The sequence below is a fragment of the Sciurus vulgaris genome (assembly GCF_902686455.1).
Source record: "Sciurus vulgaris genome assembly, chromosome: 14".
Lineage (NCBI taxonomy): Eukaryota > Metazoa > Chordata > Mammalia > Rodentia > Sciuridae > Sciurus > Sciurus vulgaris.
This window is the reverse complement of record NC_136475.1, coordinates 16,538,013-16,551,041: the sequence shown is the minus strand read 5'-3', so window position 1 is coordinate 16,551,041 and position 13,029 is coordinate 16,538,013. Positions and strand designations below refer to the sequence as shown.

Sequence of the window (13,029 nt, the reverse complement as noted above, 5' to 3'; positions counted from 1 at the left end):
CCAGACTCAGAAAGGCAGGGGTCCAGTATTTTCTCTCATTTGTGGACATTAGAGAGAGAGAACAAGTAGAAGAAAAGAGGAAAAAGGGGGATCTCATGAAAACAGAAGAGAGACCAATAGAGGAGGAGGATCAAGGAGAGAGGGAGGGGAGGGAAGGGCGTGGGGAAGTGTGGGGAACAAAGACTACCAAGTCACACTATGTCCACATGCTGATAGATGACATGAATCCTGCTTATAAGCAATACCACCATATGCTAATCAAAATAACAATAATAAGACTAAAAATAGAAGGGAGATCTGTGGAGTAAGTAAATCAGGGAAAGGGAGAAAGGAAAGGATAGGGAAGGTCCTGGAGAGTGAGACTGATCAAATTATGTATGTACACGTATCAATAAGGCATCATGAATTCCACTATTATGTATAATTATAATGCACCAATAATTTTAAAAGAGAGAGAGAGATTTCTTGGGGAGAAACTCATTAACCATGTCAATCTCCTAGTCCAGTAAAGAAACCTAGTGGGGAATACTGCTTAGGCCCTGGGGACCCAAATTTAGCTACCCACCCCTCCATTCAGAGTCACTGTCGAATTTTACCTTCAAATGGTGTGATCCTGACTCAATGGGAAGCTACTGTGCATCCTCAGGGATTTAGGGAAAGCCTCCATCTTTGTGGCCATGCCTTGGCTAAGAAAGGTGATTCTGTTACAAAAGGTAGGTGACTCATTGCTAGCACCACTTACACTGTGTGGCCCCCAGTCATGTTAAACTGATGATCACTCAGGGTTTCCAGCCTAAATGCTCGGGAGAGGAATCAGATGCACAGGGGTCCCTAGAGCAGTGAGCAAGAGATTTCCATGCCTCCAGGCCAATATCTTTGCCTACAACCCTTTAAGACTGAGGATAACATCTGTCAAGTGGTAATGAGCAAGAACAAAAGAGGCCTGATTTCCCAGCCAACTTTTCTGTCTTTAAGGAAAAGCAGGTTTTTGCAGGATAGCACTTTTGATGCCACATGCTTCCTTCAAAGCTTGCAAAGGGGCTTTCTGCAGCCTGGATGTGTGCTCCTTCGGGAACCAGGCTGGAGTCCCATCCTGGGTGCTGCTTCTCTTGTGCTGGAGCATGAGGGCCTAGGAGAGCCTCGCTGGGGTGGAACCAGCTGCCTCTTCCTGATTCCACCTCGGTTTGAGCAGAAGAGCCCGGGCCTGAGGAAGCCTGGTAGCTTCTAGTGAGTCGGGGTCACAGAATGCCTCCCAAGCAGGTAATATTAAAACCCACTAAGTTTTGTTTTGAATTCTGTGACTATTTCAACAAAATTGACACCGCAGATTAAAATAGGTTGGAAGTCATAATACAGAGCTCATATATATTATTATATTAATACTCGTAACCATCATATTATAACAACTCTTATTGTAACGTAATTTTATTACTTATTATATAATTATATTCTGTATTATGAAAAGTGTATTTAAGTTGTTTTAGGCATTGCACATCTGGGACAATGGGATGGAATGAATTTTTAAGAGTTGGGTTGATGTGCAGCAATGCAACTTATTTGAATATATTCCAACCACAGATGGGTTGGATCTTCAGATGCAGAACCACGCCACCAGATCCAGAGGGTCAACTGTGTAGGAAAAGCTCTCTGATACCTGAATAGGAGCACCTTGTGACTTCCTGTGGTTCATTTATGTATTCATTCAGTAATGGGGGCTGAGGCTGGACGGTGGGTGAATGACACAATGCTCACATGTGTTTGGTGATGGTAAATGCTGCAGCGAACAGCAGAGCCACAGAGGAATGCAGGAGTGTAGGGTGGCAGGGGGATGTAACTTTGCACAGGAATGTGAGGGCAGTGGTTGCAAACCCCTGGGGGAGGGGTGGGCAGTGGCCTCCACTGAGGGACGAGTGCCCTGGGAAGGGGCAGGGGCTCTTGAGGCACATTTCTGAGCCAAAGAAACAGGATATGGAAACCCCATTTTAAACAGGTCAGTAGGTTTTCCAGGGGTTGCCTGAAGGAATGTTCAGTGAATAGAGCCATAGAGAAGCAAATATGAAAGTTTTGAGTTTTCTTATTTAAAAAATCTAGGAAAAATATTTCCATCATCAGGAAAAGCTTTGAGACCCTTCCCCGGGACCCTCTTCAAGGGATTTTCCTGAGGTGTCCCCAGGTGTGGTCTCAGTTTGGGACCTCCAGTCAGTGGCTCCTGACTGTTGGTGACCCCTTCGTCTCTTCCTTTAGACCACAGATGGCTGGACCTCAGATCTCCACTTCCTGTGCCCTCTGGAAATTATCAGGAACACCATTCATCTTGTGTGTATTGGTAATGAGTATTTTGGCCTTCACCGTCCAGTCTGAAGAGCACACAGGTAAGAAACAAGTCCTTCAATTGGCAAAGGGCTGGCCTGCAGCTTCTCGGGGTAAAGTTTTCTAGTGAGATTTCTGTATTATCAAAAGGCAAGATACAAATATGCATGCCGTGGTACCTGACAGGTACTCCTTGCTCATCCTTTATGCCACAACCTGGGTAAGGGTCATTCCTGTCAAGAAACTAAGCAAAGAGGTGGTGGGCTTGTCCTTAGCAAAAGGTACCTTTGAGTTTTAGTCACACAGCTTCTCAGAACTAAGCTTTTCCATCTGAATTTAGCTGACATCTATTTTTAAATAAAAAAAAATATGGCCGAAAGTTTGAATTTTTTTTTTTTTTTTGGTCACAGAGTAACCTGATTTAACTTTCTCAACAGAATGTGAATCAGAATTGATAGTAGCAGGCTGGGGAGATAGCTCAGTCAGGAGAGTGCTTGCCTTGCAAGCACAAAGCCCTGGGTTTGATCCCCAGCACCACAAAAAAAAAAAAAAAAAAAAAAAAAAAAAAAAATTGATAATAGCCCTGACTTTGTCACCTGGGATTGCAGTCCTAATCGTAGAGGGCCTTTGTGGCCTGCTGGGTGTAGTTGCTTTCTCTCAGGACATGGGACATCTTCCTCAGATTTGTTGTGTCCCTCTGCCAGGACCAGCCTCTTTCTGGGACCCAGGGAGGGTCTCTGATCTGGGTAGCTTTGGGACATAAAGCCTGACTGTCATGTCTCTGTCTTTCTGTGGCTGCAGGAGACTGCCCGTTTCATGGCAAGCATTACAAAACGGAATTCAGGGTGGAAGGGGAGCCTGTGGTTCTGAGGTGTCCCCAGGTGTGGTCTCAGTTTGGGACCTCCACCAGCCCCCAGGCCCTTCTGACCTGGCGTAAAAACAACTCTGCTCAAACGGTCCCAGGAGAAGGGCCACGGATGTGGGCCGAGGATGGCGCTCTCTGGGTTCTGCCAGCCTTGCGGGAGGACTCCGGCACCTACATCTGCACTGTCAGGTAGGCCCTGTGGGCTGGGGCTGGGGAAGTGGGGTTCCTGGAGAAGTGGACCCTGGGGTTGGGCTTTAGTCAGCTTTTTTTGCTGCCGTGACTAAAAGACCTGACAAGAACAATCGTAGAGGAGGAAAAGTTTATTTGGAAGCTCATGGTTTCAGAGGTCTCAGTCCAGAGACAACTGGTTCCATTCCTCAGGGCTCAAGGTGAGGCAGAACATCATGGTGGAAGTGTGTGGTGGAGGGAAGCAGCTCACATGGTGACCAGAAAGCACAGAGAGACCAAGCTCAGCTGATACAAATACATACCCCAATGGCACACCCCCAAGGGCCCACCTCCTACCTGTCCCCAGTTACCGCCCAGTTAATCCCTGTCAGGTGATAGATTCACGCATTAGGTTAAGGCTCTCCTAACCCAATCATTTCACCTCTAAGCCATCTTGCATCATCTCACACAAGAGCTTTTGAGGGACACCATATCTAAACCACAATAGGAGGCTCTTCCATGACAGGCCGGATTTCAAAATCCAGTGCAATTTAGAATCCACAGAATGTCACCTCACTGCTCCTGAAATGCCCCTCACCGGGTCATTCTCAGGCTACCTCCCACCTTCCATTTATTTAGTCTTTGCTCAACAGTCACCTCTTCGGAGGGGGCTTCCCTAGTCACATCAGCCCACACAGCACTCTGTCGTCTCTCCCTGCTCCACGTTATTTCTCTCCGTAGCACTTTTCCCATGCAACGCATCTGTGTGTGTTTGTGGATTTGACATCTGTCTATCTATCAGAACCTCGGCCGGGGAGAGCAGGGGCTTGCACTGATTTCTTCACTGAGGAGTCCACGTGGTAGGGATGCAAGGAACGAGGTAGAATCCTGAGTAGGATCTTAGCGCTGGATGGGATCTCAAGAATAAATTAATCCGACTGCTCACTGTGCGGAAGAGGGGACCAAACTTGCTCAGACAGCTGCTCCAGTGGCGGTAGGGGTGCCCACACTGGAATCCTTGAGTCTGACTCTGACTAGTCCTGCCTCATTTGCCTTGTTGGATTTTTTTTTTAAATAGAAAATTGTAGCGAAATACACACAGCACAAAATTTGCCTTGTGACCAATTTTAAGCATACAGTTCAGGGGCATTAAATATGTTCACTGTGCTGTGCCGCCATGACCACCGTTGGTCTCCTGGATGTTTTCTTGTTTTCTTGCAGAAAAACTGTCCCAATTAAACAGCAGCTCCCCATCCCCATCCGTCCTCAGTCTCAGGCAACCGCAGTTCCAATCATTCTACTCTCATCTCCAGGAGTTTGAAGACTAGATCCTTCGCCCAAGTGCCGTCATGCAGGATCTGATTCTGTGACTGGCTTATTCACTCAGCATAGCGTCTTAGTGGCTCATCCGTGTTGCAGACTGTGCCAGAATTTCCTAAGACTGAGAATTATTATTCCACATTCCATTTATACGTTTACGCATCTGTAGACACTTGGGTTGTTTTTGCCTTAGAGCTCTTTTGAATAATGCCAATGTGAATATGAGTTGTGCAAATACCTGTTCAAGTCCCTATATTTAATTTTTTGTCTATATACCAAAAAGAGGAATAGCTGGATCATATAGCAATTCTGTTTAATTTTTTGAGAAATCACCATACTGTTTTCCATAGTGAGTGTGCCATTACATTTTTACAATGGTTCCATTTTTCCATATTCTTGCCAACACTTGTTATTTTAAAAATAAATTTGTGTATTATTTATCTGTTATAATTGCCATCCAGATTTGTGTGACATAGTGTCTCATTATGACTTTGAATTGTATTTTGCTAATTATTAGCATCTTCTGATGTGTTTCTTGGCCATTTGAGTATCTTCTATGGAGAAATGTCTATGCAAGTCCTTTTGCCCATTTTAAAAATTGTATTTGCTGTTGTAGGAGTTCTTTATATATATCTTGATATTAAACACTTATCAGATATATGACTTGCATATTTTCTCCCGTTTTGTGGGTTGATTATACACTCTGTTGATAGTATCCTTTTGATGTACATAAGGTTTTAATTTTGATTAATTCTAGTTTACCTATTTTTTTCTTCAGTTGACTATGCTTTTGGTGTTAACCACATCACTGCCAAATCCAATGCCATGAGGGTTTTGCCCTATTTCTTCTAGGAATCTTGTAGTTTGGCCCTTACGTTTGGCCTTTGCTCCATTTTGAGTTAATTTTTGTATACAGTGTGAGATGAGGGTCCAGTTTTGTTTTGGCATGTGATTGATTTTCCCAGCATCATTTGTTGAAAAGATTGTCCTTTCCCTACTGAGTGATCCTGACATATCTTACTGTTTCTGGAAGGATAAAGTTCTAGGTCTGATGAATTTTCCTGGCTTAGTTCTTCTGAAAGGGTTAGGGAAGCCCCTTGGCTTGACTGGAAAATAGCATTTCTGGACTTTTCTCTTTAGCTGCTGCCTTCATCCCACCCTAGGGTTCTTCTAACCCCTTCCACCAACTGATTTTAGAGTCCTTGGAGATTTCATAAACTCATGTAAGGAGAAATTATACTCAGGAATATTTATATTTAGGATGAAGACCAGAGAAATTGACATACTTAGCACAAGGGAATTCCTGGTGAATAGAAGAGGTTCAGACATCAGTTCCAGACCTAGGTAGTGTGTGTATGTGAGAAAGATAGAGGGAGAGATGGGGTGGAGGGTGACTGTGTGTGTGTGTGTGTGTGTGTGTGTGTGTGTGTGTGTGTGTGTGTGTGATGCTGAGAATCTTCAAATCAATCCCATCCTGACACTACCATCTATATAACCAGCTCCTACTGTATGTAATTTGGGGACAGGTTAATACCTGTCAATGAACTTTGCCTAGAAAGCAGACAAGCAATCTTCTACTTCCACATCAAGGAAATCTGGATGTCTGATTTTACCTTGCTATCAATGCATACTTTTTCTTTCTTTTTCAGGGTAAAAAAAATTTTGAACTTTCTCTAGGAGGCATTGTTTGGAAAACTTAATAGTATAGCATGAAGAAATGAAATTTGGGGCCAGAAAAACATAGATGGGAATCTTAGCCCTTTTCGTTCTAGCTGGTTGGAAGCTTGGTCTTATTGACTTTTCTGGGTCTTAGTCTTTTCCCCCGTAAAGAAGTTTCTTAAGAGGGTTACATGAGATAATAGCTTGTGAAGGATCCATGGGGAAAGTCAAGGTAGATGGTTAATAATATGGAAATGCCCAGTCCTTCCTAAGGCAGTACTTAGGTTTACTGATGTGACACTGTGCAAACATCAGGGAGAGGTGAGCAAAGTCACATTTATCTTAAAAGTTAGTTTTTATACTGGATTTAAAACCATAGCTAGTGCCTTTATTTTATTTTTGTAGGAAAATGAAATAGATCTAAGATTGAGGGACAGTGGAAATCCAATGTGTACCAGGTTGTCTTTGCATGTGGGAAGGTTTACCAGGCTGGCCTCTAGGACTCTCTTTCAACTGTAAGACTGGGTTTTAATAGAGTGAAAATCACAGCAGTTGCCATAATATTCTTTGGCATTTACAGTCATAGGGCATAAGACTGCCCTGTCCTGGGACTTTTATGATTTTATGATATAGAACCCAGGTAGCCTTTCTGTCACTCAAAATAGTCAAAATGATACTGCTGGAACAAGCAGTCCCCAAAATCTCATGTCTTGCCCCAGGGGATTACCAGATCAATGATGTGAAACAGGTTTGGGACTCTTGATATGTCTGATAAGTTTGGTTTGCTCTAATTTTTCCCAGAACTTAGCAGGGCTTCCAACCTTGATTTGATTTCTTTGTAACTCACAGCCTTAGGAAACTCATTTTCATTATTAATTTCCCTTATCTGAAAATGATACAATAATCTCTACCTCAGAGGGTTGAGGACAAATGAAATAAGGCAGGTAGAGCCCTCAGCTCAGGATCTGGCACACACCGACTCACCGTGACCAGGTACTGATGATACTTGTTCAAGTGCACACTGTTCTGTGAACCTCTCCCCATTGGCATTTCTTCAAACTGCAGTGAAATTACATAATTTTAAAGGTGGGATTAACTTTTTGTATTTCTTTGTACATAAAGTTTTGTTCGTCTATTTTTCCTTTTTTCAAACCAAATGTGAAATATAACACAGGAAGTGGCCTTATACATTTGAATTAATTCTTTTTTACCTTCAGAGAGTAAAGTTTTGTCACATTTCTTTCATGTATTTCTCACATTTTGTTGCTCCTTTGGAGATATGTTGTTAGGCATTTTCCTGTGTGAGTAATTTTTACCCCATATCTGAAACCCACCCTCGTTGCCTCTGTTGATATGCCATGGGTCTTAGGTAGCTAAGATACCTTTGCTGGGGTAATTATGTTTTTCTATTTTATTGCATTTTGGGGTGCTTGGATTGAACCTAGGGCCTCACACATGCTAGGTGGATGCTCTGCCACTGCACCCTATTCCCAGACTTGTTATTTTGGAAACAGGGGCTCACTAAGTTGCTGAGGGGCTTGCTAAATTGCTGAGGCTGCCCTTGAACCTGCAATCCTCCTACGTCTCTGGGATTACAGGCATGTGCACCATGCCCAGCGTGGTTAAACCCTTTGGAACAGGACCTGGGAATTTCTTAACAACTCTTGATGATATTGAAATCAGGCTCATGCAGGGTCCCTTTGTGGAAAGTGTAGGTTACATTACTGTTTCTGAACAGCAATTATGATGTTATGCTCTTTGTACCCCCCAAATTTGAAAGAAACAGATATAAAACTAACTAAGAAAATGCAGACATTGAATTTGATGGGGGTGGGAAAATTATTCTTAACTTCATTTTCTTAGTTTTATTTTGTCTTGCTATTTATTATCCTTTTTTCCCCCCTTTTTAAATCAGAAATGCTTCTCACTGTGATGAGATGTCTGTTGAGCTCAGGGTTTTTGAGAACACAGAAGCTTCCCTACCGTTCATCTCATACTCGCAAATTCTAACCTTGTCTGCCTCTGGGGTGTTAGTGTGCCCTGACCTGAGGGAATTCACCCGAAACAGAACTGACGTGAGGACTCGGTGGTACAAGGTACAGCTCTGAAAAACGCCATTTTATTAAAATGTGTTTGGACACTCAATGAAAAAACATATGATATCCCTTTCTGAAGACAGTACCTCCACTTTTATTCATATGTGTATATATGTCTATCAAATGCTTATATCTTTAAAATGCATATATAGTAAATAATTAAAAATGGTTATGATCAATATCTTCCTTGGGTAAGATGCCTCAAAATTGTGATTTTTGAAATCAGAAAATAAAATGAACCCAGGATATTGCTAAAAAAAAAAAAAATAGCTTTTAACTTTGTCATTTGTTTGTAATAATTTTAAAAACTTAGTTTATATAACAACTTTATAAACATTTAAATTGTTTTGTGAAAAGCATGTGATAATTAACCTCTGGTTAAAGGAGTAAATATAAACAGTTTTCCCCCTGACTGGTTGAATAAATATCAAATGCTGTAATGGTTCTTAGTGAGATCATCGGAAAGTTAAAGAAAACAGTGGCTCCTAGAGAGACCGTGCACAGGCTAATCAGCCTGGAGCTACGTGGAGACCCCAGCTGCCTGTGCAATTCACAGGCTAGGGATGGTTTTCACTTTATTGTGCTGAGGATTGAACCCAGGGTCTTCTGCTTACGAGGCAAGTACTCTGCCAACTGACCTCTATCCCCAGCCCCTAGTATTCACTTTTAAAAATGTTTCTGAAAAAACTGAAATAAGAACATCTCATGACATGTAACATTATCTAAAATCCAAGTGTCTGAGTCCATAAGTACAGTTTTCCTGGGACTCAGCCGCGTGCATTTGTTTTGTACCGTCTGTAGCTGTTTACCCACCTTGAGGGGTGCTCCAGAGGACCATGCAGACTTTGAGCTTCTGGAAAAATTTCCTATCAGGCCCTTTCCTCATAAAGTCTGCCAACCTTTGACACAGGCCACAGACCGACAACTGAAAAGTCTATCTATATACAGATATGTATAATCACTTAGCATTGGAAACAGGTGATTCTCTGAAAGTAGGTATCAGCCACCTCCTATGACTAAACTAGTTGCTGGAGAAAACTTCTCTTTTGGGAAAGAGCTTGAAGAGGACAAGTAGAAGATTTCTCCCTGGAGAGTAAAAGAGCACAGAGGAAGTGGGTCTGGGTTTAAACCCTGTTACTTCATTTAGGCTAGGCCAAGTTACATTTTTTTTTTGGTACCAGGGATTGAACCCCAATGGTGTTTAACCACTGAGTGACTTCCCCAGCCCTTTTAAAATTTATTTTATTTTTTCAGATAGGGTCTCACTAAGTTTCTTGGGGCCTTTGTACATTGCTGAGGCTGGCTTTGAACTCATGATCCTCCTGTCTCAGCCTCCTAAGCTGCTGGGATTACAGGCATGGCTGCCATGCTGGGCAACTTCCCTTCTTAAACCTATTTCTGCTGTAAGAAGGCAATTAGTAATTCCCACAGCCTGGGATTGCTTTGAAGATTCAATGGAGAGGCCTGTGTGAAGCGCTCAGCTCCGTGATTGATGGATAAAGGGGCTGGACAGCACTGGTTCCCTTGATAATAATACTAAGTATTACTGAGCACGCACAGTGTCCAGACCTGTTCCAACCTTGCCAATGAGTAGCCCAGCCAAGCAAGGACTATTAATTTCTCTGCTTCCCAGATGACAGGAAATGTAGGGAACTTACCCAAGGTCTCATAGCTGGGTGGGTGGTGAAGGCCAAACTCAAACCCTGTTCCCCACAGGGCACTGGAACAACTGCTGTGCGTATTTGACTACTCATGAGAGGAACCATGAGATCCCTCCTTTTAATTAAATGAATTATAAAGCAATACTTCATGAGCCATGTGGCTAACTATTTCAGTTTTGTCTGTGTCATTTCAGAGTAAGATTCTGAAATGACTCATGATTTCATTTGACTATTGCAAGCTTTGGTTTTGAAAGAGATGTTCCTGAGGACATGGTGTTCTCATTAGGATGTTTTCTTAAATTCTATTGTACTTCTCTTATTTTATTGGTGGCCTTATTCTTGTGGGTTCTATTCTTCAGAGAAGCCACAGAACTTTGTTTACATGAAAAGCATAGATCATTTCTCTCGCTTAGTTTTTTTTCTTACAAATCTTTCTCTATTGTACCAACTCCTAAAATTGAAATGATTTTTAAAGTAATTACTGCATCATTATCTTTTCTAAATATTATTGTCCAAAGTCATCATGACTATTTAATAGTGATCTTCCTGGGTATTTCCTGAGGCCAGTAGGAAGCAGTTGGACGAGAAATAAACTTGTATTTTAAATGCCTTACTTTTCAAAGAAGAGTTCAACGCTTTTTCATCTCTGTACTTATACAAATATGCTTTAAATATCTTGGCTAAACAAATCCAGACATTTTCTTTGTTTTATATGTTGACAAGTCGATTTTCCTAAAAATACAGCTGAAAGTATGCCCAAAGTCCAAAATCAGTGAAGTAAATGCCAGGGCAATTCTTGGGTTGCAAATTCAACACTGGTTGATTTTGATGATGGAGATCATAGCTTTTGAGATATGTATTAGTATACAATGTAATTTTAAAATGCATTTTCCCTCTAGGGTTCTGTCCTTTTGGATCAAGACAATGGGAAATTTTTAAGTGTGGAGGGGACCACACGCTTGCTCATACATGATGTGTCGGTGGAGGATGCAGGCTACTACAAATGTTCCATAACACTTGCCCACGAGGGCAGGCACTATAACATCACTAGGAACATCAAACTCCGTGTCAGCCGTAAGTACTCACCACCAAGGTGCCTGTCCTTCCTGGTTTAAGAACAAGCCTAAGAGCAAATCTGGTTCACAAAGAATCCCTAAAATGTCTTGGTCTGAAGGGCAAAGGAAGACAGATAAGGACTCTCCAGAAGCATCAGGCTACTAAGACATGAGCCTCGGTGGTGTGAGGAAAGATGAATCCCTGAGCGTAATAAGATAGGCTAAAAGTCACCACTAGAGGGGGCTGAACAAGGGTTTCCTTGGAAGTTTTCTGGCGTGGAAGATTTGCGCCTCCAGGGCTGGTGATCAAAACATGGCTGCTGCAACTTTATGGATAATTCTAGAAGATGAGGATTTTGTTGGATTTTTCAACCAGAAGGTTCTGCATCAGCTATCCAGTAGAAATTTCTCTATTTTTTTTTTTTTTTCTCCTAAGCTGTGTTCAGTGACCTTTGATACAGGTTGAGGGTACTGAAATGCTTGGGAGCAGAAGTATTTAGATTTTGGAATATTTGCATAGACATAATCCAAGGGACCCCAAATCCAAACATGAAACTAATTTATATTTCGTGTATATCTTATGCACATAAACCTAAAATTAATCTTATAAAATATTTCTATGCATGAAACAAAGTTTCATGGTATGAAATTTTCCACTTATGACATCCTGTTGGTGCTCAAGAAATTTCAGATTTTGGAGTAGAGCAGATTCTGAATTTTCAGATTAGGGTTGTTCAGCCTCTACCAGGATTAATTGTACTTGAAAACACTTCATTAACAGGGTTGGCTAGCATTCAACATTTGCTTGACATATACTGCTTAATTCCCGTGTGCAGACATAGAGCTAGGTGCAAGGGGCAGAACATGCAAGAGGCCTGGACTCTGTTCTGGGAAGTTTGCCACCTTCCTAACATACCCAATAGCACAACGGGATTCTTCTAAGGGGACTTCAGAGAGATTTGGAAACATGTTATTATTAAATAATGGGTCTGTGAGGAAGAAGACTTTTCCCACAGAGAATCCAGAGATTGTTTTATTATAAGAAACATCACCTCTTCCATAAATGGAAGTCTCTAGATTGTATTTCTTTTACCGTCCTTGAGAGAATTCATTCATATTAACTCCTTGTTGCCCCACAGACCGGTTGACTTGAGACTTACTCAGCTGGTCCCCTATTATCCTGCTCATGCAATACTGCACGTGAACACTAGGGGGCGGCAGACCTACACATTACACCGCATTGTGAGCTCACTGCCGCACAGTGACTCTCAAGGGGTGATCCTGCACCATCCCCAGCCGCATCTACCTGGGTACTGATTACACAACAAAATCGGAGGTCCCACGCACAATTGCGAAATTAGAAACCGGATGTTGAGGGGCTGCAATGTGTCTCACAAGCCCTCCCCAGGGTGAGGCTGTTTGCAACCTCAGGTTTGAGAATCATTGAGATATGCAGTCTTGGAGGTTTGTTTCTCTTACTGCACCGCCTCGACCTGCATATGGCAGCAATGTGACGTTGAAAGGAGGAAAAGTCTCTGGCCACAGTCGCGAATCCATCTGTTCCTCCGCCTATGCCTAATGCTTACTCATGGGAGGATTTCAAAATACTCCTTCATAGAAGTGCGGATAAGGCCGGCAGTGGAGACAGCTCCCAGCCCTTCACCGCCCCCACCCCAATATTTTTGCTCCACTTCCCGGGGGGGGGGGGGTTCCTGGTTTCTTCAAGCTGGTTCTGATCCCCAGATCTTTGTCCGTATTTCTCACCCAGTATGCGATTGACTTTACAAACAAACGGCCCGCTAGCCCCTGTGCCTGCTCTTGAAGAAGCTCCAGTATTCCGTGTAGGGGTGGGGGAGACCTTTGTGTAAAACGTATCCTGTGGGCATGATCAACAC

The 13,029-nt window shown here is 42.5% G+C and overlaps 1 protein-coding gene across 1 annotated transcript in view; it reads left to right on the top strand.

The window, feature by feature from the left end:
• The window catches only part of IL1R2 (interleukin 1 receptor type 2), a 40,553-nt gene that overhangs the window by 17,406 nt on the left and 10,118 nt on the right, over positions 1–13,029 (top strand). The window contains exons 2-5 of the mRNA XM_079110777.1: positions 2,245–2,372; positions 3,103–3,364; positions 8,238–8,418; positions 10,979–11,153. Coding sequence (XP_078966903.1) covers positions 2,245–2,372; positions 3,103–3,364; positions 8,238–8,418; positions 10,979–11,153 — 746 coding nt within the window. The remainder of the gene's footprint in view (positions 1–2,244; positions 2,373–3,102; positions 3,365–8,237; positions 8,419–10,978; positions 11,154–13,029) is intronic.